The 26407-nt window shown below is 45.9% G+C and overlaps 1 protein-coding gene across 1 annotated transcript in view; it reads right to left on the bottom strand.

The window, feature by feature from the left end:
- The window catches only part of PPIL2 (peptidylprolyl isomerase like 2), a 78999-nt gene that overhangs the window by 32091 nt on the left and 20501 nt on the right, over positions 1-26407 (bottom strand). Inside the window, exon 5 of the mRNA XM_077293417.1 lies at positions 16507-16558. Within this exon, the coding sequence (XP_077149532.1) occupies positions 16507-16558 (52 nt within the window). The remainder of the gene's footprint in view (positions 1-16506; positions 16559-26407) is intronic.

The raw sequence follows: 26407 nt of genomic DNA, 5'->3' as shown, positions 1-26407 counted from the left end.
TACAGTGCAGACCTCTACTGAACAGGTCAGGTGTCAAAAAACTCATTAGTTATGACACCTGACCTGTTCAGTAGAGAACTGCCTTGTATAACCACCATTTTCTCTTCTTTATACATAATCTATTACACACAAATTGAGGGGGACAATGGTGGTCACACACTACATATCTATGCTCACCTGCACAGGTGTCAGAAATAGTGAATTCATGAGCCTTTATATGTTTATCATGAATTCATTATTTCTGACACCTGACTTGATGAGTATAGATAGTGTGACAGTGATTGTCTCTTCAGTTTGTGTCCAATGGAAACAGGAGAAGAGAATCATGACGCAATGACGTCAACAAGCTTACCAATAAAGCAACATGGCTGCCATTACTAGCAGTATGTTTCCAGTGTTTTATATCAGTATTTGTAAGCCAAAACAAGGAGTGGAACAATTAGAGGTAAATTATGATATTAACATAATAACTAGCACCTCTGCTTTTATCACTCACTCCTGGTTTTGGATTACAAATACTGATATTAAATACAGATCAAATACTGCTAGTTTTAGGACAGCCTTGGTTTGGAGAGGAAAAAGATAGGAGACACGGTCAACACAACCAAAAGTAAAGTTTATTAATGAGAAATATTATTATCATTGCAGAAAATTACTGGTACAGATGTAATTACAACAGGACATTTACACAACATTGTCCTGCCATGACACACGTCCAATATCTGAATCAAAAAAGGCAGCAAATTGGTCCCGCATGTGACCAACGGCTGCAGTTGACCGCAGCGGGTGATGCTGGAAATCGCGCAGTGGGTGTGCAACTGGTTCATCCAGTTCAATGTTGGGTTGCTCCTTAACCATTATATAATTGTGCAGAACCACACAGGCTTTGACCACCTCATCGACTGTTTCCACTTTTAGATTAATGGCTGATGCAAGAATGTGCCATTTAGCGACCAGAATGCCAAAGGTACACTCTACTGTTCTTCGGGCCCTGGTCAGTCTGTAGTTAAAGATCCTTCTAGTGTGGTTCAAGTCCCGACTGGAATAGGGCTTCAGTAGGTTTTCACACATCTGAAAGGCCTCATCCCCAACCATAACAAATGGCATTGGTGGACCTTGAGTGTTGGGGAGAGGTTGTGGCGGTGGAAAATTGAAATTTTCTTGAAAGTCTGGGAATCGTTGCCACGGCCAAAAGCTCCAATGTCCACGGCGATGAAGCGACAGTTCGCATCGGCTATTGCCATGAGTACAACAGAAAAATATTTTTTGTAACTGAAGTACTCCGATCCTGTTCTGGCTGGTTTGATAATGCGAATGTGCTTTCCATCCACCGCTCCTAAACAGTTGGGGAAATCACACACACTCCAGAATTGTTCCGCAATTTCAAGCCACATGTCGACGGTGGGTAGGGGTATAAACTCATCCCGGAGTACATTCCACAAAGCCCGGCAGGTGTCCACAACTATTCCGGAGAGGGTGGATATTCCAAGCCGGTATTGGAAGTGGAGGGATGATAAACTCTCCGGTGGCCAGAAATCTGGAAGAAAAACAAACACAAACTAGATGGGTATTTCCTGAAGGAACTACAGATAGTGCTTTGGAATGGTGCCCGGGCTACCCCTGCAAGACTTTCACACTTGGGTGCCCCTCAGGCGCTGGTTTGGTAGTTGTAGCCCCTCAGGGTTGAGGATTTGGGGGGCGGGGCCCCTCAGGGTTGAGGATTGGGGGGGCGGGGCCCCCGGGGGTCCGGTTTGGCGGGCGGGGCCCCCTGGGGGTCCGATGTGGTGGGCGGGGCCACTCGGTGCACTTTTCACACACGGGAACGGGGGTGCACTTTTCACACATGGGACGAGAGGGTGTCAGTTACTTTATTCTGATGTTTGACTTTGATAAATGATCATGTCCTAAAATGGACACCGTACATTTGCATAGCTGCCATCTTTGGAAGGTCAAGTTGGGGGTAATGGTAAGTTCGCCATTATTTCCTATGGGAATTTTTTTTTTTTTAAATGCAATTTTTTTTAAAAAACTACAAATCGGATCGACACGAAAAATACTTCACACCCCTCTCGTGGACGCTGGCTTCGAAATGACGCCTCACTGGAGTCTGTGCGTGCAGCGGTTCGGGCCGCATTAATTGCGGAAAAAAGCCTAATAATAATAATAATAAGAAGAAGAAGTTAACCACGTTCGGATTACAATATAGTGCTTTGTTCCGAAGCACTATAAAAACATTACAATCTATTCTTTTTATGGTGTGGTTACGCTTAAGGCTACGTTCACATTTGCGTTTTGCGGCGCAGCGTCGGCGACGCAACGCACAACGCATCAAAACGCATGCACAACGCAGCGTTTTGTGACGCAAAACACTAGACAACGCATGTCCATGCGCCCCCATGTTAAATATAGGGGCGCATGACGCATGCGTCGCCAAACCTGCGCCCGACGCAACGCAAATGTGAACGTAGCCTTAGGCTACTTTCACACTAGCGTCGGGCTCGGTCCGTCGCTGTGCGTCGGGCCGACGTTCCCGACGCTAGCGTTGTCTCCGCCGCACAACGGGTGCAGCGGATGCATTTTTCCAGCGCATCCGCTGCCCCATTGTGAGGTGCGGGGAGGTGGGGGCAGAGTTCCGGCCGCGCATGCGCGGTCGGAAAAGACGTTTACGACGGAGCAAAAAACGTTGCAAGCAACGTTTTTGGCTCCCAACGGTCCGCCACTGCACGACGCATCCGTCGCACGACGGGTGCGACGTGTGGCAATCCGTCACAATGCGTCGCTTAATGTTAATCAATGGTGAAAAAACGCATCCTGCAAACACTTTTGCAGGATGCGTTTTTTCGGCAAAACGACGCATTGTGACGGAATGCAGTTAACGCTAGTGTGAAAGTAGCCTAAGAAAGGAAAATACCCCAAAAAATACATGTCAGAAAACACTAAATTTGGACTGTCATTGGTTTAGATTTTGAACGTACCTTAATGTAACCAGCAGACGTTCCTCGGGTGGAATCGCTCAACGGAGCTGGGTGTCCTGTCTCCGTATGGCTCCTTGGACACGAGCAAGCAAATCCCGGAACGAGTCTTGCGACATTCGTGTGTATTCCTGGAATTTCTCCGGGTTGGCATTAAGCTCGGCATAGAGCGTGTGGTAGGCTCCACGGCTCTCACGTAGTTAGATAATGGGGTGCCTCCAAAAACGCCTACGTTGTCTCCTCCATCTTTTGCGATTTCTGTCTTGCTCCCAAGCAAAAGCACAGGCAAGAAACAGCTTGAAGATGAAATCCAGGTTGAAATAAAAGCTCTCCTTGCGAAGATCCATCATGACACAGGATACAGTAGCAAACTGTTAAAATTTCAGTAGCCCTAGGGTCTATATATATATAGAGATCCCATAATACACGCCCTCTTGTGAAATTTCTCATCACGCGCACCAAAAACGCAAACGCAGGAAAAAACACATGTAAACGCTGCATTTTTTTAACCGCATGCGACAACGCATGCGTCTAAAAAACGCCGCGTTTATATGCGTTTTTTCCACCACTTGCGGATGCGTTTTAAACGCTGCGGATTTAAACGCAAATGTGAAACTAGCCTAACATGTTCTTTCCATTTCATGATAATTGCTTGATGGTGCTCTGAGGATCATTAGAGATTGGGATATTGTCTTATAACCCAACCCCCAACTCGTACTTCTCAACAGCTTTGTTTGGATATTTCCTTTGTCTCCCATGGTGGTGTTTGGTTAGTGGTGCCTCTTGCTTAAAGATGTTGCAGGTTCTGTGGGCTTTCAGAAAAGGTGTGCATATACTGACAGACCATGTGACCCTTAGATTGCACACAGGGGGACTTCCTTTCACTAATCATGTGACTCGAAGGTATTTGCTTGCATTGCAAATTTTTACAAAATTCATCGTAAAAGTGGTGAATACATATGCACATATTTTTTAGTTACCGTATTTTGCGGACTATAAGACGCACCATACCATAAGAAGCACGCCAAATCTGGGGGAGGAAAAAAAAAATATATATTTTTTTTAATAAAATGGTGGTGCTTCTTATAGTCTGATTTTATAGTAGCTTACTAGAGGGGCAGCTGCGAAGGAGTGGGGTCACAGGAGGTAGGGTCGCTGCTGCAGGAAGCTGGAGGTGGCAGGAGTGGGGCGATGCTGCAGGCTAGAAGGAGAAGGGTTCCCAGCGATGCGGACCCTGGGCTGTTCAAAAATATCGGCGTTGAAAGGAGTCCCCGCATTTTCCCATTGATTTCCCTGGGGTGGGCTTCGGGAAAATGGCCCCTTCCGGAGACATGCACAGACCGAGATCTCGTCTCCCAATATCTCGGGAGCAGGGGGGATCATAGTCAAGTTTAAGAGCGGTTATGCTCGAAAACTGTAGAACCCTGTCCTTTTATCCTCTTTGTATGTTTTGATCGTTTAAAAAAAAAAAAGTGAAAAATAACTATGTTGCTAATAAAATAATGCTTCAATATACTTACCTCATCTCCTGCGGATGCTGGATTTTTCCATTTTGCTGCTATATCTACAACCAGAAGTCTGTCTGTAGCCTCTGTGCAACTCAATTCAAGGCATGTTTCAAGAGTTGGCGAGCGGATAAACAACTTTTCTATTTTTTTATACAGATAGCGCATCATGGGATCACAGCTGATTCTGTTGGTGAAATAAAGCATTTCCCTGTCTGTTTTCAAAAAATGTTTTAATTCAAACAAATAACACAGGTCAACAGTTTTTTTCTGGTGTCCAAAATATTTTAATGAATTTGGGGTATTTTTGGGGTGCTGATTCTGAATATGCTATCAGTTTTGCCAGATTGGCTCAAGTTTTTGACATTTTTGGTATCTTATTTATAGCACTTGTTGGTAAATGCGACACATCATCTCATTAATTTCTTTGGATTAGTACTTGAACTGAGCAGTTCTCAATATAGTTTTGTGTTAGTGTTCTAAAAGTTTGTTCATAGCTTGATTTTTGCACTAACTTTATGTTGTTGTCTGTTTTCCAGTGAAAAGCATGAACTCATCAAGAAGAAGTTGTCTTAACGATCCAGACTCATTCTGTTACATTTGTGGTGAATACACACTGCCAAAACATAGAAGAAACATAACAGACTTCGTAAAAAAAAGTGTATTTTGCCTATTTTGGGGTTATGCTTGGGGACCAAGACAAGTTTTGGGCACCACACATAGTGTGCAAAGCATGTATCGAATTATTACGAAAATGGAGCAAAGGACAAAGAAAAAGCTTCAAATTTGGTGTTCCAATGGTGTGGAGAGAGCCAAAAAATCATCATGATGACTGTTATTTATGGTAAACACAGGTACAGGCACATCTTCACAATGAGGGACAGGCCTTCTTGCAGATTCCATGTTACTCCCATTTTCGTTTCTTATGCTTATTGAATCCTTGCACTTGCACTGCACAGAAATAACAGTCATCATGATGATTTTTTGGCTCTCTCCACACGATTGGAACACCAAATTTGAAGCTTTTTCTTTGTCCTTTGCTCCATTTTCGTAATAATTCGATACATGCTTTGCACACTATGTGTGGTGCCCAAAACTTGTCTTGGTCCCCAAGCATAACCCCAAAATAGGCAAAATACACTTTTTTTACGAAGTCTGTTATGTTTCTTCTATGTTTTGGCAGTGTGTATTCACCACAAATGTAACAGAATGAGTCTGGATCGTTAAGACAACTTCTTCTTGATGAGTTCATGCTTTTCACTGGAAAACAGACAACAACATAAAGTTAGTGCAAAAATCAAGCTATGAACAAACTTTTAGAACACTAATTAACACAAAACTATATTGAGAACTGCTCAGTTCAAGTACTAATCCAAAGAAATTAATGAGATGATGCGTCGCATTTACCAACAAGTGCTATAAATAAGATACCAAAAATCTCAAAAACTTGAGCCAATCTGGCAAAACTGATGACATATTCAGAATCAGCACCCCAAAAATACCCCAAATTCGATGAAATATCTTTGGCACCAAAAAGCCGGATTACTCACCGGTAATGCTCTTTTAATGAGTCCACGACAGCACCCCACATGAGAGAGAGGGATCCGCCCCATAGGAACAGGAAACCTACAGAATAAAAGGAGGCGGTCCCCTCTCCTCCTCAGTTTAGTTTACAGAGTACAAAAAGGGAACCGCAAAAGCTTTAGTATTAATTCTTATTCAGCAAAATAACTTAAACTCTATACAACCATTATTTGTGAATTTAAAAGGAAGAGCTGTGCATAACTTAGGGAGGGTAGTAAATGGGTGCTGTCGTGGACTCATTAAAAGAGCATTACCGGTGAGTAATCCGGCTTTTTACCCTTCGCCACGACAGCACCCCACATGAGAGATTTTCAGAGATTCATTATTTGGGTGGGATTACTGTATTAAGAACAGCTCTACCAAAGGTCAGATCAGAAGATGTAGATAGATCAAGTCTATAATGGTTGTAAAAGGTAGAAGGTGTAGACCAAGTTGCGGCCTTACATATTAAATGGATCGGTACATCCGCTTGTTCCGCCCAGGAGGAAGCCATGGCTCGTGTTGAGTGCGCTTTAATACCCGCTGGAGAAATCTCGCCTTTTGACGTATAGGCCAAGCAGATAGCATCTCTGATCCATCGAGATATGGTAGCTCTCGTGACCCCATGTCCTTTCTTGTGGCCCTGAAAGGAGATAAACAGAGCCCTACTCTCCCTCCATGTCTGACACCTTTCTATATAGGTCAGGATGGCTCTTCTGACATCTAAGGTGTGGAATTTATGCTGTTCTGGAGTTACAGGTGAATCAAAAAAGGAAGGGAGAAATATCTCTTGGGACCTGTGGTAGGTGGACGCTACTTTAGGGAGGTATGAGGGGTCTGGTTTTAGGATTATCCGATCATGGAATATCAGTAAGAAGGGTGGGTCTACTGATAGGGCCTGGATGTCGCTAACCCGTCTAGCTGAGGTTAGGGCTACCAAGAGGGCTACTTTATATGTCAGGACTTTTAAAGGTATTGAATCTAGTGGCTCAAATGGGGAGCTGGTTAAGGCTTCTAGTACTAGATTTAAATCCCACGGAGGTAGACGGGGAATATGGACCGGTTTACTACGTTCACAAGATTTTATGAATCTGGAGATCCACCTATTAGCTGCTATATTGCATCCATATAGGGCTCCTAATGCCGAGACCTGAACTCTTAAGGTATTTACAGATAACCCCAACTCTCGGCCTTTTTGCAAGAACTCTAGAATAGGTGTGACTGGAACTTGCTTAGTGAACGGTACCGTGTAAAAGTCTAAGAATTTATTCCATACCCTACTATATATCAGGGTGGTAGATCTTTTCCTGCTCAATAAGAGGGTGTTTACTAGTTCTGCTGAGAACCCTCTTGATCTTAGTAGTTGCCTCTCAAATTCCACGCCGTCAAGTGAAGACCTTTCACTTGCGGGTGGAAAAAGGGGCCTTGGGACAGCAGTTTCTTGTCTGATGGGAGAATCCATGGATCGCATAGGCACATGGTCTGGAGACAAGAGAACCATGGTCTTTTCGGCCAGAATGGTGCAATGAGGATCACTCTTGCTTGTTCCCTCCTGATTTTTCTGATCACTAGTGGAATCAGAGACATCGGAGGAAAGGCGTATGCCAGCTGGAACCTCCAAGGATGGTGGAGAGAGTCCAACATATCTGGGTGATCCATGGCGTTCAGGGAAGCGAACCTTCTTACTTGCCGGTTGTCTCTTGTGGCAAATAGGTCGATTTGTGGTATCCCCCATGATTCTGTTATCATACTGAATATGGATCTGTTTAAGGTCCATTCCCCTTGACGTAACTGGTTTCGGCTGAGGTAGTCTGCCCTGATGTTCTCTACACCTCTGATGTGCAGGGCTGTTAGGGATGTTAGATGAGTCTCTGCCAGCTGGAAGATGTCTGCAGCTATGGTCATTAGACTTCCTGACCTTGTACCACCCTGACGGTTCACATATGCCACTGTGGTGGAATTGTCCGAGTAAATTCTTACATTTGCTCCTTGAATCTGCGGAAGAAAGTGATTTAAGGCATATTCTACCGCTTTTAACTCCTTCCAATTGGAGGAACATGACAATTCTGCCTGGTCCCAAGTATCTTGGGCCAGACTGTCTTTCATATGTGCTCCCCACCCAATAGGGCTGGCGTCGGTGGTAATTATTTTAGACGGGTCTATTATCCATGGCACACCCTCTGAGAGGTGGTCCATGTCTAGCCACCAGGATAGTGATTCTAAGACATCTTTGGAAAGAGTTATTCTGCTTTCTAGATGTCCGTCTTTTCCCTGAGCCGACAATACCTCATACTGTAATTGACGAGTATGAAATTGTGCCCATGGTACAGCAGGGATACATGATGATAATGACCCCAGCAAAGACATGCCCTTCCTTAGTGTCATGTAGGGGTTGCTTATTGCGTCTGATACCCTTGATTGTATAGTCAGTTTCTTTGCCTGGGGGAGGAAGCATCTCTGACTTACGGAGTCTAGCTGGATTCCTAGAAATGTCTGGACGGTTTCTGGATTCAGCCGGGATTTTTCGAAGTTGACGATCCAACCTAACTCCTGTAGGGACGAGATCGTATTAGATAGACGGGTTTTACACTGGAGCATAGAGTTTCCCACCACTAGAAAGTCATCTAGGTAGGGTATTATCAAGGTATCTTGTTGACGTAGATGAGCCATCACTTCTAATATCACCTTAGTGAAGATGCGGGGAGCCATAGAAAGCCCAAATGGCATTGCAACATACTGAAAGTGACGAACCTGTCCTTCCAGGATGACTGCTACCCTTAGATACTTTTGATGTTCGGCATGTATGGGAAGATGATAATAGGCATCCTTTAAGTCTATTCCGGCCATGACACACCTAGGAAACGAGTTTTATGGTTGAACTAATGGATTCCATTTTGAAGGTATGATTACGCAGGAAGGCGTTTAATCTCTTGAGGTTTATGATGGTTCTAAATGAACCATCAGGCTTATTGATCAAGAATAAAGGGGAATAGAACCCCTTCCCTTCTTGATCCTGGGGAACTTCTATCAGGACTTTTTTAGACAGAAGAGATAGGATCTCTGATTCCAGAGCCCTTTGTTGGTCTTGACCTTTTGGAGATGTTACTATAAAGGAATCCCAAGGGATTCGGTCAAAATCCAATTTTAGGCCGTATTGTACAATGTCCAGAATCCACTGGCTGGATGTTATTTGTTCCCATCTGGGGAGGAAGAATTTTAATCTGCCGCCTACCTCCTGGTTAGCGGTATTTGCGTTTCGGGTTATGGGACCCGCTAAAAAAGGCACCTTTTTGCTTCGGGTCCTTCGACTCCCATCGCTCCCTTTGTTCGAACGGCTTGTTCCTGGTAAAGGGACGTCTTTTGAAGGCTCTCCCTGGCAGGGGATCGCACAAAGTTTTGCTTTGGCCTGTGCGTCCCCTTTCCAGTTCTTTAGCCAGAGTGCTCGCCGGGCTGTGTTCACTAGGCCGGCTGACCTGGCTGCTAGGCGTAGCGAATCCACAGAGGCATCAGCCAGGAATGCTACTGCTTCTTTGATTAGAGGGAATTTCGGCAGGATTGACTCTCTCGAAGTTCTACCTCTAATCTGTTCCTCCAGTTGCTCCATCCACACTAGTAGTGACCTCGCAGTGCAGGTGCTAGATATGGCGGGCCTGAACGCCCCCGTCTTGGCTTCCCACGACCTTTTTAGTAAAGCTTCCGCTTTACGGTCCAGCGGGTCTGTCCTGAATCCTCCACCGGTAAGACCGACTGTTAGGTTGTGGAGGCTACAGCGGCATCCACCTTCGGCACCTTCGACCAGGTATTTACCTCCTCGTCGCTGAAGGGATAGCGTCTTTTAGAGGATGATGGTAGAAAACCTCTATTTTGCTTATCCCACTCTTTTTTTACTATTTCTTTAATAGTTTTTATGACGGGGAAGGACCTACGTTTCCTCTGTCCTAACCCCGCGAACATGATGTCCTGAGCCGATTTACTTTCTTTCTCATCTGAGCACCCCATCGTGCTTCTGACAGATTTTATTAAATTGTCCACACTGCTGTTGGGAAGACAAAGTCCCCCTTCAGTCTCGGATGAGCTCGGCTGGGATTCCGCTTCGCCTGAGGATATACATACGTCCTCTGACTGTGAACTGACCGGAGATTTGGACCTACTAAGCTGACGGGTACTGGTGGTACTTGTCTGCGCCAACCCCTGCATTTCTTCCCGGATCATAGCTCTGACATCTGATGGAGTCATTATGTTTTCCTGCCGTAAGGTTTGCATGATACACTCCGAACACAGTTTTTTAACATAATCATCCGGGAGGGGCTGCGTACATAAAGCACATTCCTTGTGCTTGGATTTGTGTGTCCTTTTCTTAGTCTAGGAAAGATACAGGAGGAACATATATCAGCATATAGGAAGAGACTCTTTCAAAAACTCACCCAGTGAAGCTGACAGGTACCGGTTCTGGAGGCGGATTTCGTTTGGTGGTAGAACCCTTCTCTGGAGGTCGACCACCACTCTTTGTGCTGCTCCTAGCGCTTCTCTCCTTGCTAGGAGAACGCTGTTGCACTGCAGGCAAGTGCGCATCGTCGGCCGGTGAAGCCATCTTACACACACCGGCCCGACGCTAGCGCTGCATTTTTAAATCTGCCGCCCATTCTCCTGCCTCCCCGGACCAACCCGGAAGTGCTCCCGCGACTTCCGGGTTAGACGCGCCGCTCTCACTCACCATGCGGCAGCTAGGGATATTAAGCCGGCCGCAGCAGCGCGCGCGTCCTCACGGTGCCGGGCGGACCCACGGTGACCGGACCCGGACCGTGGATGCTTGGCCAGACGAGGGGGGAGGCTGCAAGCAGGGGCTCCCCCGCCGCTGCTTCTGGAACCGCAGCCCCTGCCGTTCCCTCAGATACCGACGCAGGCGGGTGCATGGCCCAGGGATCCTCTTCATCTGTAGGTAAGCCGGGTCCCTGTAGGAACAGGAAACCTAAACTGAGGAGGAGAGGGGACCGCCTCCTTTTATTCTGTAGGTTTCCTGTTCCTATGGGGCGGATCCCTCTCTCTCATGTGGGGTGCTGTCGTGGCGAAGGGTAAAAATGCTGTTGACCAGTGTAATTATTTGCAATCCCATGCTGTCCTGTCTGTATCCGCTCTTTTGCTTCCTCCCCTGCCCAGGAGCTGTGATATGATCAGACCATGTTCCTGTACGGTCAGACGCAGACATTACACAGCAGGGGCACATTTATAAGATTATCTCAGCACAGGAATATTTGATTTAATACATCCAATTGTGGAAATTATTATCCCAAGATTTATTGATTAAAATCAACTTTGTTCATGAGACAACCGCTTTAATTTTTTCTCTGCATCCAAACGACAGACAAATATATTTAAAGCGGCATTTACCTGCATATTAGCACTACAGCTACAGGTAAATACCAGGCTGCTGATTTTTTTGTTTTTAAAGGAAATCTGCCAGCAGATTTCACACAGCAAACTTTATGTGTGCATGTAGCTCTTTCAACGACAAGACCAAGAATTACATACCCAGTGTTCTCATCTACTTAGAAATCAGCGTTTGAAATTATATGGAAATGAGGCTGTAAATCTGAAGCCTCTATCACTCCAGCTCTATTCCTTGCCCAGCGCTGCTGCCGCCCTCCTCCTGCTTTATTGACAACCTCTATATCAAAGGAGCCATCAATGAAGCAGGAACAGGCAGCAATGGCGTGGGGAATAGAGCTGGAGTGATCAAGGATTCAGGTCTATTTATAGCTCTTCAGCCTTATTTGTATTTAATTTCCAACACAGATTTCTAAGTAACAAAGGAACTGCCTGAAGGTATTTCTAGTCATCGTTTTGAAAGAGCTACATACAGATATAAATAGCTTGGGAGGCGAAATCAAGCTCTCAGATTCCCTGTATGCACTGAATGGCAGCCGATGGCTTCCTTAGGCTACTTTCACACTAGCGTTGTCTGGTGGACGTCGCAATGCGTCGTTTAGGAGAAAAAACGCATCCTGCAAAGTTGTCTGCAGGATGCGTTTTTTCCCCATAGACTTACATTACCGACGCATTGCGACGTATCGCCACACGTCGCAACCGTCGTGCGATGGTTGCGTCATGTTTTGGCGGACCACCGGCACAAAAAGTTACATGTAACGTTTTTTGTGTGCATCGAGTCCGCCATTTTCGACTGCGCATGCGCGGCTGAAACTCCGCCCCCTCCTCCCCGGACCTTACAATGGGGCAGCGGAAGCGTCGTAAGACTGCTTCCACTGCGTACGTCGGGCATTTATTTCACAGCATGCGTCGGTATGTCGGCCCGACGCACTGCGACGAGCCCGTACCGACGCTAGTGTGAATGCAGCCTTAGTGGTCCTTGCGCCACCAAGGAAGTTTTAGCTTTTCCTAGTTTCTGCTGTCTAAACTTGGAGGCAAAGACAAGGTAACGCAAAAATGTAACGCAGGTGTCCAAACTTTTGCATAAGAACATGTGATATACTTATGCACATTTATGTTTAGACACGATTATGCTCTGAAAGCGTAATCACCATTATTACATTTAAAGATCCAGAAGTATAGAATTTAAAAAGTATTTTCTTCTTTTTCATTATATTATTCAAGGAAAAACAAAATATTAGAAAAACATTTAAACAAGTGGTAGACAGGAAACTTAGAAAGTGAACAGGTCATGTTATAGCTGTGTTCAGCTAAGTTCACATGTTCAGTAGTGATCAGTTAGGAATAATACAGCAGCAATTTGTCGGCACATCATTTTAATCTGTTTTTAAATAACACTGGCCAACAGTGAAAATGTTTCTGAAATGAAAATAGCTGGTTTGTAATAATTTTAGCATCCTAAAAACGAATATGTTACTTAAAAATCATTATTAGCTCTTGTTGCTGAGATACAGGTCATCCCCTTCACCCCCGGAGCTTTTTCCGTTTTTCCGTTTTCGTTTTTCGCTCCCCTCCTTCCCAGAGCCATAACTTTTTTATTTTTCCGTCAATTTGGCCATGTGAGGGCTTATTTTTTGCGGGACGAGTTGTACTTTTGAACGACATCATTGGTTTTACCATGTCGTGTACTAGAAAACGGGAAAAAAATTCCAAGTGCAGTGAAATTGCAAAAAAAGTGCAATCCCACACTTGTTTTTTGCTTGCCTATTTTGCTAGGTTCACTAAATGCTAAAACTGACCTGCCATTATGATTCTCCAGGTCATTACGAGTTCATAGACACCTAACATGACTAGGTTATTGTTCACCTAAGTGGTGAATAAAAATTCCAAACTTTGCAAAAAACAAAACAAAACAAAATTGCGCCATTTTCCGATACCCGTAGCGTCTCCATTTTTCGTGATCTGGGGTCGGGTGAGGGTTTATTTTTTGCGTGCCGAGCTGGCGTTTTTAATGATAGCATTTTGGTGCAGATACGTTCTTTTGATCGCCCGTTATAGCATTTTAATGCAATGTCGTGGCGACCAAAAAAACGTAATTCTGGCGTTCCGATTTTTTTTCTCATTACGCCGTTTTGCGATAAGGTTAATGCTTTTTTTTTATTGATAGATCGGGCGATTCTGAACGCGGCGATACCAAATATGTGTAGGTTGGGGGTTTTTTTTATTGATTTATTTTGATTGGGGCGAAAGGGGGGTGATTTAAACTTTTATGTTTTTTTTATTTTTTTCACATTTTTAAAAACTTTTTTTTTTTACTTTTGCCATGCTTCTATAGCCTCCATGGGAGGCTAGAAGCAGGCACAGCCCGATCGGCTCTGCTATGCAGCAGCGATCATAAGATCGCTGTTACACAGCAGAATTGCAGGTGTGCTGTGAGCGCCGACCACAGGGGGGCGCTCACAGCCACCGGCAATCAGTAACCATAGAGGTCTCCAGGACCTCTATGGTTACCTTCCTGATGCATCGCCGACCCCCGATCATGTGACGGGGGTCGGCGATGCGCTCATATCCGGCCGCACGGCCGGATGCGGTAGTTAAATGCCGCTGTCTGTGTTTGACAGCGGCATTTAACTAGTTAATAGCGGCGGGTGATCGCGATTTCACCCGCCGCTATTGCGCGCACATGTCAGCTGTAAAAAACAGCTGACATGTCGCGACTTTGATGTGCGCTCACCGCCGGAGCGCACATCAAAGCGGGGGTCCCGACATGTGACGTACTATACCGTCACATGTCGGGAAGGGGTTAAGATTATTATGCAGGAAAATAGGGAAATTTTGAATTTTCAACAAATGTGTATTGGTAAACCTGATTACAGACCTGTTGAACCAATGTCAGCCATTTTATTCATTGTGTCTGCATAGTTTGTACTAATTGAAGTCTCTTTCTCTTGTTGCAGTAATTTTGTGGAGAGAATTTACACTTTGAAAATGCCTCGTAAATGTGCAAATATTGTTAACAATTTTTGTTACGTGTGTGGTTATGTGACATTTGCCAACCAAAGAAGACCAATTACTCCACTTGTGAAGACTGCTTACCATCATTACTTTGGTGTAAAGGTTGGTGATCAGGAGAAGCCCTGGGCTCCACACATTTGCTGCAATAGTTGTTCAGTAAATCTGGTTGCATGGTTGAAGAATAAAGGACGTTCTATGCGTTTTGGTGTGCCAATGATTTGGAGGGAGCCAAGAAATCATGTAGACGACTGCTATTTCTGCATGGTTGCTCCTCTTCAGCATGGCATGTCAAGAAAAAAGAAGGGGACTATTGAGTACCCTAACATCCCCTCGGCTATAAGACCAGTCCCACATGGGAAAGATCTTCCCGTTCCTCGCCCTCCAAAGGAATATGTACTGGAATCAGATCAGGAGGAAGAATCGCCCGGAAGTTCATCACAAGATCTTGAACATGATTCACAGTCTGCATCAAATGAACCACATTTGCTTTCTCAGGGTGAACTCAATGATCTGATACGCGACCTGGACCTGTCGAAAGAAAAGGCAGAGCTTCTGGCTTCAAGATTAAAACAATGGAACTTTCTACTGTACAATGTTAAAGTGACTGCCTATAGGGATCGACAAAGAGATTTACATGTTTATTTTAAAAAGCAAGACAATCTCGTTTTCTGCACCAGTGTTGATGGTTTAATGTCCGCTATGAATGTTCAGTACAACCCACTAGATTGGAGACTTTTCATCGACGGTTCAAAGGTTAGTTTAAAAGCTGTACTATTGCACAATGGAAATGTTCTTCCTTCCGTTCCTGTAGGCCATGCTGTTTGCATGAAAGAAACCTACAACAATATGAAACTGCTTCTGGACGCAATAAAATACAGTGACCACCAATGGCAGATCTGTGCAGACTTGAAAGTGGTTGCAATATTGTTAGGCATGCAGTTGGGATACACAAAATATTGCTGTTTCCTATGTGAGTGGGACAGCCGTGCTAGATCTTCTCACTACAATATAAAAGTGTGGCCTACAAGGGACAAAATGTGTCCTGGAATTAAGAATGTTCAACACTGTCCACTTGTTGAACGCAGTAAAATCATTCTGCCGGCGCTACACATTAAACTTGGTCTTATGAAAAATTTTGTTAAGGGAATGAACCAAGAAGGAAATGCTTTTAAGTACCTCAGAGGGAAGTTTCCACAACTCAGTGATGCTAAAGTGAAAGAAGGTGTCTTCATTGGTCCTCAAATTCGTGACCTACTTAGGGATGGAAATTTTGACGAGATCCTACAAGGCAATGAGAAGGCGGCATGGCAAGCCTTCAGAGATGTTGTACGTGGCTTCTTGGGAAACAGACGAGTTGATAACTATGTTGATATTGTGAATAACCTTCTTACGAAGTATCATAAATTAGGCTGCAACATGTCATTAAAAATACACTTTCTGGACTCTCATCTGGATTTCTTCCCGGACAATTGTGGTGCAGTAAGCGATGAGCATGGTGAGCGATTCCACCAAGATATTTTAAATATGGAACAAAGATATCAGGGCAAGTGGAATGCTTCCATGCTTGCAGACTACTGTTGGACATTAATCAGAGATGTACCAGAAGAAAACTTCAATAGACAAGCAAAAAGAAAGCGTTCTCGTGAATAGGTCTTGTCTGAACTGTTGTGTTCAGTTAATGTATTGTGTTCTTGCTATTTTAATCATATTTTAAACAATATTTCAAGTTTGAACATGACATTTGTGTGCAATTTATACTCTTGTAATGAATGCTTCTCGCTACCTACAGCACATACTTCCATGGCGTGTATCTAAAAAACGAGAGCTAATTAAACAATTCTGTGGGTATATTTGAGTTTCTCGACCCAAAATTAGTAATATTTGCCTATTTTCATCAAAGAAACATAAAAAAAGTTGTTTTTTGTTGGCCTGTGTAATTGATCTACTGCTGGATCTGTTTTATTAACATTGAAGTCTATGAAGAACGGATCCGTTAATTACCCATCCGTTTTTCTCCATTTCTAAAGGATCCGCTTTTTGCTTACTAGATCCAGTAAACCACTCACCTCGCCTGTGATGGGATTAGTTCCAAATTTCTTTATCCACGGAACAATGCTTCTATAAGACACAATTAGGCAGGTTACATTAAAAGTATTTATACACAATGTAGAGAGAAACAGATCCTAATTGGCACACATCTAAATGCCTGGCATCACAGAAAGACCTCACTGTTCTGTCTACACTAAAAGAAAAGAGTTAGATTATAACTGGATTTACCAAATCATTAAATATTTCAATAGCGTGCCTTACTGCATTTAATAAAAATGGGCTATTTTTCAGCACCGTGATAATACACACAAAATATAAGCAATCTTCGATAAAAATAAAATTCCAAAAAATAAGCTAAATTTTTCATTGTATTTTTGAAATGTAATATAGACCGTTTGTGACATTTTCAACCATTATAGAACGCATCAGTACTGTGTTATTATTGCATTATATTTAACTTTTTCATTAAATTTAGGGGGAAAGAGTACCCAGTCATAGAAACCATCAATATGCTGCTGTCGACAGATCTGTCAGGCACATGTCACTATGTGACTGCAGACTTGTGAATCCTCACAATCTCGTGTACTGCGTGGTGTGAAGATTCTTTGGTGCTGGGAGAAGCGGGTGCGTGACCGTAAGTATGTGATTTGCATACATGCGGTGACGTGCTGATTAGATGGGTGTAGACTCGTTTAATGCAAGTGTCTTGAGGGCAGCCGGATAAGTCTAGTCAATGTGGCTGGTGGCGGAGAATCCTCATCGCACTCAAGAGTGACTGCAGACTTGTAGAACAACCACTTTAAAAGTAGCATGGTATACCTGGTAAATCTAGTGGTCTTACCGAGATAGCGCAGATTGCTGTTTAGCCAGCTAAATGTCACAGTCAATAAGTGAGGCATAAGTCCCACTGTCATTTCTCTCCCTATCACAATGCCATCGTGAAATTCCAATAGGTTGCTATTACAGGCTGGAGGCCATTTAAATGCGGGGGGGCACGCTTAAAGGGTGTGTGCCCCGAAATCACAAAAGGGGCAAGACAGCAGCATGTTTTCCTTTTTTCCCACCCAAGCAAGGTATCTCTCAAATTGGATGAGAACCCATGATGAATGAACCACTGTGTGACCTTTAAAAACACAAACATACATACATACATACATATAGCTATATATAGCTATAACAGTTTGAAAGAAATAAAGAAAAAATGTTGGTACTGTGTGTCTGTAAAGGTCTGAGCTACGAAAATATAAAAATTAATTAGCCCATATGGTAAACAGCATTAAGAATAAAAACATTTAAATGCCAGAATTGAGTATTTGCTCACTGCCCCACCTTCCAGAAATTCAATAAATAGCTATAAAAATTAAGATTTTAGGCACTTACTGTAAAGTCTCTCTCAGAGCCTTCATTGGGTGACAAAGGAAGCCATGGGTGTATGCTGCTGCCACTAGGAGGCTGACACTATGCACACACAAAAAATGAAGTTATCTCCTTCCCAGCGGTATACACCCACCAACTGGCATGAAGCTAATCAGTTAGTGAGAAAGCAGTAGTAGAAGCAACAAGAATATAACAAACTATAAACATAATTGATACAAAAAACAAAAGTGGATGCTGTATCCCCCAATGACTGCTCCGAGAAAGTGATTTTACAGTATGTACCCAAAATCTTCATTTCTCTATCGTTTCATTGAGGGGATATCATGAGATGTCCAAAAGCATTTCCAAGGGTGGGTAAAGGAGTACTACCCTCAAGTCAGAGCTCAGGCCACTGCAGTTTGCAGGACCTTTCTACCAAGGTTCGCATCCGACGAAGCATAGGTGTGAACCCTGAAGAACTTAAGGTACCTTCACATTAAGCGACGCTGCAGCGATAGCGACAAGGATGCCGATCGCTGCAGCGTCGCTGTTTGATCGCTGGAGAGCTGTCACACAGACCGCTCTCCAGCGACCAACGATGCCGAGGTCCCCAGGTAACCAGGGTAAACATCGGGTTACTAAGCGCAGGGCCGCGCTTAGTAACCCGATGTTTACCCTGGTTACCAGCGTTAAATGTAAAAAAAACAAACAGTACATACTTACATTCGCGTCCCCCGGCGTCCGCTTCCTGCACTGACTGAGCGCCGGCCCTAACAGCAGAGCGGTGACGTCACCGCTGTGCTGTAGTTTCACTTTCACTTTACGGCGCTCAGTCAGTGTGGGAAGCGGACGCCGGGGGACGCGAAGGTGAGTATGTACGGATTGTTTTTTTACATTTTACACTGGTAACCAGGGTAAACATCGGGTTACTACGCGCGGCCCTGCGCTTAGTAACCCGATGTTTACCCTGGTTACCAGTGTAAAACATTGCTGGTATCGTTGCTTTTGGTGTCAAACACGACGATACACGCCGGTCTGACGACCAAATAAAGTTCTGAACTTTGTTCAACGACCAGCGATATCACAGCAGGATCCTGATCGCTGCTGCGTGTCAAACTAAACGATATCGCTAGCCAGGACGCTGCAACGTCACGGATCGCTAGCGATATCGTTTAGTGTGAAGGTACCTTTAGCGAAAGTATGAATGGAAAACCATTTAGCACTTTGCAAAGTGGTATGGACGACGCCTTGTGGAAAACAGCCCACAAGGCCCCCACTGCGCGGGTGGAGAATGCCGTGACTCTAAATGGACGCGTTCTGTCCCTTAGTCGGAAGGCTTCCAGAATACCAGAACGAACCTAGAGGGCAAAGGCAGACCTTGAAGCAGGGAGGCCCTCCCGCGAACCTCTGGGGATAATGAACAGAGTCCACACGTCTGAAAGGTGCTGTCCTAAAAAGGTAAATACGGACGGCTCTTACCAGATCCAGTCTGCTTAGTGAGTGCTCTCAAGGATGAGAGGAGGATGGACAAAAAGAAGGACACACAATGTCCTCATTAAGGTGAAAATAGGAATTCACCTTAGGAAAAAAGGAAGGAATCGAATGTAGCACCACTGTGTCCTGGTGAAACACAAGGTAAGGTGAATGACAGGAGAGAGCTTTGAGTTTGGGAATTCATCTGAAGGAACTGATGGCAACAAGGAAGGCAACTTTCCAGGAAAGAAAGGTGGGAGAGACATCACGTAATGGCTCAAATAGAAAATCCTGGAGGATGCCCAGAACTAGGTGTAGAATCCTATGGTTCTACTGGAGGCCAGTAAGGAGGAATGGAATGTGCGACCCCTTGAATGAAAGTCTTGATCTGCAGACAAGAAACCAGATTCCTTTGAAAAACAAGCTGACAACTGTCCCTTAAAGAGAACTGAGGGACAGACCAGATTCCAGACATGACTGCAAAAATAAAATAGATGGGAGATGACAAACCATCGGTGCGGTCCAGTTAGATCTGTACCAGAAGAAAAAGGCTTTCCAGATACGGTGGTAAATGTGAGATGAGGAGGGTTTCCTTACCCTGATCATGGTCTGAATGACCTGATCAGAGAACCCAGCAGATCTTAGGACCGTGCCTCAACAGCCATGCCATTAAATTGAGTGACAGAATTCTGGTGGAAGAGAGGACCCTGTGACAGAAGGTCTGGAAGATCTGTGAGTTTCCAGAGTGTCCGTGACAAGGTGGATTACGTCTGCGTACCAGGGTCTTTTGGGTCACTCTGGAGTGACTAGTATGACAGGGAATCCCTTCATCTTGATCTTCTTGACCACCATGGGAATCAGCGGTAGAGGCGAAAACAGGTATGGGAGGGAGAACTGTGTCCAGGGAATTGCTAGTGAGTCAAAGCCAATTGCTAGGATCTGGATTCGAACTGTGGAACCTTGTGATTCTGTCTGGACGCCATCAGGCTGACGTCAGGAGTTCCCCATCTGAGACAAAACTTTTGAAAGACTGACAGATTCAAGGACCTTTGCCCATGGCGAGACCCTACCAGCTAAGAATGTCTGCGGCCCAGTTTTCCACTCTTGGAATGTATACTGCTGAAACTGCAGTAACATTCTGCTTGGCCCACAACAGAACCAAGTGATCTCTGACATCACTGCTCGACTTCAGGTTTCCCCTTGGTGATTGATGTATGCCACCGCCCTGGCATTTTCGGACTGGACTCGAATTGAACGACTGTAGAGAATATTATGCCGGTGGAGCAAAGCAAGGAAGATCCCCCAGAGCTCAAGTACTCAAGAGTCAAGTACTTTTCTTCGGGCAGGAAAACCTTTACTCATGCGGTGTCGAACAGCATTCCCAGAAAAACGAAGCATTGGACCTGGATCAGAGACGACTTTGCTGTGTTGATGATCCAACCCAGGTGAGAAAGAGTGCTCAGAGTGATCTGCAGACTCTTGTGACATGTGAGGGGGATGCAGCCCTGATGAATATGTCAACTAGATAGGGTGTACATGTGGAAAAGAGAGAATCCAGCTCCAATAGATAAAGTCATTTAACTTTAGTAGTATTCATTTAAATATAGAATAAAGGTACCTTCACTCTAAGCGACTTTACAACAATAACGATAGCGATCCGTGACGTTGCAGCGTCCTGGATAGCGATATCGTTGTGTTTGACACGCAGCAGCGATCAGGATCCCGCTGTGAGATCGCTGGTCGTTGCTGAAAGTCCAGAACTTTATTTCGTCGCTGGATCTCCCGCTGACATCGCTGAATCGGTGTGTGTGACACCGATCCAGCGATGTCTTCACTGGTAACCAGGGTAAACATCGGGTTACTAAGCGCAGGGCCGCGCTTAGTAACCCGATGTTTACCCTGGTTACCAATGTAAAAGTAAAAAAAAAAAAAACACTCACGTTCCGGTGCCCGGCGTCCGCTTCCCTGCACTCCTCCTGCATCCTGTGTAAGTGCCGGCCGTAAAGCAGAGCGGTGACGTCACCGCTCTGCTCTGTGGGAGATGCCGGAGATGTTCGGCGCTGACACAGGATGCAGGAGGAGTGCAGGGAAGCGGACGCCGGGCACCGGAATGTGAGTATGTGTTTTTTTTTTTTACATTTACGCTGGTAACCAGGGTAAACATCGGGTTACTAAGCGCGGCCCTGCGCTTAGTAACCCTATGTTTACCCTGGTTACCAGGGGACTTCGGCATCGTTGGTCGCTGGAGAGCCGTCTGTGTGACAGCTCTCCAGCGACCACACAACGACTAAACAGCGACGCTGCAGCGATCGGCATCATTGTCTGTATCGCTGCAGCGTCGCTTAGTGTGAAGGTACCTATAGGCTGTAAGTCATACAAAAAAACGGGTATACCGGAAGGAGAGTGCCCAGACTTGCATCCGCTGTAGCCTGAGAGTGAATATTATAGTGCTTTGCGAAGGTGTGTAAATTGGACCAAGTCGCAGCTTTAGAGACCTGTTTCACCGTCGCCTGATGCCGAATGGCCCAAGAAGCCCCCGCCACCCGAGTGGAGTGTGCTCTGATCCCCGCTGGGATGGGCTGACTTCTGACACAGTATGACTCCTGGATGGTGGAACGAATCCACCTGGCCATAGTGGCCTTAAAAGCGGCAAAACCCTTTCTGTGACCTTCCAGGAGAATGAACAGAGCATCTGTTCTTCTGAAAGACGCCGTCCTTGAAACATAACTTCGCAGATCTCTGACCAGGTCCAGAGTGTGGAGAGATCTTTCAATTCTGTGAATAGGGGCCGGACAAAAGGAAGGAAGAACAATGTCCTCGTTAAGATGGGAGGAAGAAACGACCTGGCAAAAAGGACAGCGACGGCCTGAGGACAACCTTGCCCTGATGGAAGATAAGGAAAAGTACCCAGCAGGATAAGGTGGCTAATTCCAAAACCCTTCTGATCGATGTGATCGCCACAAGGAAGGCAACCTTCCAGGACAGAAGGACCAGAGAAATGTCCTAAAGTGGTTCAAAGGGAGGTTCCTGAAGAACACTTAGCACCAAGTTGAGGTCCCAAGGCTCTAAAGGAATGCGATAGGGAGGAGCGACATGCAACACCCCCTGAAGAAAAGTCTTAAAACTGAAGTCTTGAGGAGATGCGTCTCTGAAATAAGACCGATAGGGCGGAGGTTTGGCCTTTGAGAGAGCAAAGTGCTAGCCCGGAGTCCAGATCAGCCTGTAGGAACTCTAAAATAGTGGGAACTGAGAAGACGAGAGGACAAAGACCACAATCCCTGCACCAAGCAAAAAATGTCTTCCAGGTACGATGACAGATGCGTACCGATGAGGATTTACCGGAACTAACCAAGGTGTAAATGACCTGTTGAGAAAACCTTGCCAGGGTTAAGACCCAGGATTCAACAGCCATGCCGTTAAACACAGGGCCCCCGAGTTCTTGTGGTAGATGGGGCCCTGGGAGAGCAGATCTGGGCGAGCCGGCAGTCTCCAGGGTATGTTGGCGACGAGGCGCAATAACTCTGCGAACCACGCGCAGCGAGGCCAATCGGGAGCGACCAGGATCCTTGGTACTCCTTCCGCCTTGATTTTCCTGATTACTCTGGGGAATAACGGTAGAGAAGGAAAAATGTACGGCAGGCGGAGTTGGCACCATAAAAGAACCAAAGCGTCGACACCGAGGGCTCTTGGATCTCGAGACCTCTCTATAAACTGGGGAACCTTGGTATTCAGTCTGGACGCCATGAGGTCCACATCTGGGATCCCCCAGCGAAGATAATTCTGGTTGAAGACTTCCGGATGGAGCTCCCACTCCCCAGAAGTGAGACCCTGATGGCTGAGAAAGTCCGCCGTCCAGTTTTCCACTCCTGGAATATGCACCGCTGAGATCACCGAGCGATTGTTCTCTGCTCATCAGATGTGAGTAACCTCGGACATGGCAGCCCTGCTGCAGGTACCCCCCTGATGATTGATGTATGCCACAGCCGTGGTGTTGTCTGATTGGATATGGATGGGGTGACTCACCAGAAGATGATGGAAGTGTTGCAGGGCCAGTGGAATAGCATGGATCTCCAGAACGCTGATCGGTAGGTTCGATTCCTGAATTGACCAGCGGCCCTGAGCAGTGTGGCGGTGGAACACTGCTCCCCAGCCCGAAAAACTGGCATCGGTAGTCACCACTAGCCATTGAATGGGTAGAAAAGTTCAATGTCCATCACCTGACAGTCTGTCTGACCTGCAGGGATAAGCGGCACCTTTGGTCGAGGGAGAAAGTTTCTGTCCCAAGCTGCCAGAAGGGCATGTTGTAGGGGACAAAGGTGCAGTTGTGCAAAGGGGACCGCTTCCATTGCGGCCGCCAGCTTTCCTAGTACCCTCATTGCAAACAAGATGGAGAGAGGGTAAGACTGAAGAAGCGCTTGGGCTCCTTGTTGAAGAGCTAAGACTTTGTCTGGAGGGAGAATTACCAACCCCTGAGATGAGTCCAGAGACATTCCTAGAAAGAAAATCTGCTGGGCTGGGACCGGAGAGGACTTGCTTAAGTTTATCAACCAGCCAAAACGAGAAAGGGCATCGCAAGTAATGCGAACGAACTCCGCGCAGTTGAGGAAGTACGAATCTTTGATCAACAGGTCGTCCAAAATTGTGTAGAAAGATAACGCCCCGAGAATGCAGGATGAACGCTGACGAAGACGGCCGCCATGACCTTTGTGAACACTCTGGGGGCAGTAGCAAGGCCAAAGGGCAGGGCCGTGAATTGGAAATGCTGGTCGCGAATGACGAAGCGCAGGAATCTCTGGTGAGGGGGAAAAAAAATCAGAATATGCAAGTTAGCGTCTTGGATTTCGAATGAAGCCAAGAATTCTCCCTCTTCCAGGGAAGTGATAACTGAACACAGAGATACCATGCGGAAATGACTGACCTTGACAAACTTGTTTAGAAGTTTGAGGTCTAGTATGGGTTTCACCTTTCCGTCCTTCTTTGGGACGATGAAAAGGTGAATACAAACCCTGAAACCTTTCGCTTTCTGGGACAGGGATAATGACGACATCGTGACGCAATGCGTCTATGGCCTGGGAGAAAGCATTTGCCCTTGCCTCTGAAGAGGGAGGAAGGGAAAGAAATGTGAAGGGGGGCGCATAGCAAAGTCAATTTTGTATCCGGACGACACCAGATCTCTGACCCACTCACCGGAGACGATGGAAAGCCAGACCTGACGAAAGAAGTAGGCGGCACACTGCCGGTGTCGACCGGATAGCACTGATAGTCAGCGTGAGGAAAACCTCTGGGACCTAGGTCCTTTAGGCCTTGACTATTTAGGTCGGGACTTCCAATGTTGGTTAGGCCTGTATGAGACCAGAATTCCTCCATCTCTTCTTGGAGAACGTCCTGAGCTTGATGAAGTAGTGGTAGTGGTCCAGCTTGGAGTGGAGCGAAAGGAACGGAAACGGATTTGTTGCCGTCTCCGAAAGGGACGCCCAAGTCTCTGTTGGGGAAGGAATTTACGCTTTCCTCCCGTAGCATCGGAAATTATCTGATCCAGCTTTTCTCCAAATAAGCGACCGCTTTGATAAGGAAGGGAGGTGAGAAACTTTTTTGATGTAGAGTCCGCCTTCCACTCCCTGAGCCATAATGTCCTTCTGATAGTGATGGCATTGGCTGTTGACTGAGCAGCACAACCAGCCGCATCTAAGGATGCATGTACCAGGTAATCGCCTGCCCAGGAAAATTGGTTGGCAAGGTGCGCTGCCTCAGGAGGAAGGTTACTGTTCCGAAGTGAATTAGCTAAGGTCTATGACCAGAAAACCATAGCCTTAGCTACCCATGCCGCAGCAAAGGATGGATAGAGAGCTGAATCTGAGGCCTCAAAAACAGAGCGGGCCAAGCTTTCTATTTAACGGTCCATGGGATTTTTGATGGATGAGCCATTCGGCACGGACAGGAGAGTTTTGGATGCTAGGCGGGATACTTTGGAATCTACTGCCGGAGATTCAGCCCAATCTTTTCTCAGATCAGCTGAAAAAGGATACTTGGCTTCAAGAGGCCTTTGTCCTGTGAAGCTTTTATTCAGGGGCTCTCTGTGCCTATTAACTATGGCTCTAAATTCAGGGTGAATAGCAAATGCCTTTATGAGAGCGTTTGGTTCTCTTAAAGGACACGGTCTGATTCGGGGTGGAGCCGGAATTTTCCTCAACCTTTAAAGCCTGGTTGACTGCCTCAATAAGCAAATTCACGGTCTTCTGAAAATCTGGCGAATCCGGATCTAAGAAACCATCAGATTCACACTCCGATTCGCATTCGCTACTAAACTCTGGAGAGAGAGAGAGAAATGGAGGGGTGAGGCGACAAGGCATGTGTCTGCTCAGGAGACGTGCTACGGATCCTTTTTCTAGGTGCCTGATGGCTTCTAGAGTGCTTTCGGAATTCGGCCCCTGCTAACCGACTGCTCCTGGCTTGGGGAGGATCCGTCTACATCAGTCCTGCAAACCCTCCAGTCTCTCGAAGGATCACAGAGGGATTCAATCGCTTTGGCCAGCGAAGCCATGGATTGAGACAGGGACGAAGCCCACTCAGGGGGACTAGGTACACTGGGCTCGGTGGTGGCGGAGGGCTCCTGAGCGCAGTTGGGGTCACAGGCAATGCAGAGAGGCGAACTTCCTTAGGAAACGCAGACTGGCAGGAGGAGCATGAAGTAAAAAATATAGCCATAGTCTTGTTAGACTTTTTTGATGTGTTAGAAGGGTACATCATGTCCCAGCCTATGTGGCCCAATAATATTAGGGGCTGCTGAGAAGGGGTACTGCCGAGAAATGAAGGGGTTACAGCAGGGAGGAGGATCCCAGAGGGATTCAATCTGTAAAATGCAGCGCTCTCTTACCCTTGTCTGTGTCCTCGCTCCTCCTGCGCTACTCCAACTGCGTGGACCCTGTGCAACACTTGCTGCCTCTCCTGATGGCAGATAGAGGTGCTGAGGCAATCTGGGGGGGGGGGGAGAAAGATGGCCCCCGAGATCTGAGAGGTGTTTCTCACGCTGTGCGAGATGCGCCAGGACCGGTGGGCGGAAATTCCACATCGCATCAGAGTGGGCGGAGT

Source organism: Ranitomeya variabilis, chromosome 1, assembly GCF_051348905.1.
Source record: "Ranitomeya variabilis isolate aRanVar5 chromosome 1, aRanVar5.hap1, whole genome shotgun sequence".
Classification (NCBI taxonomy): Eukaryota; Metazoa; Chordata; class Amphibia; order Anura; family Dendrobatidae; genus Ranitomeya; species Ranitomeya variabilis.
The sequence above is the reverse complement of the archived record's forward strand: the minus strand, read 5'-3'. Positions and strand labels throughout refer to the sequence as shown.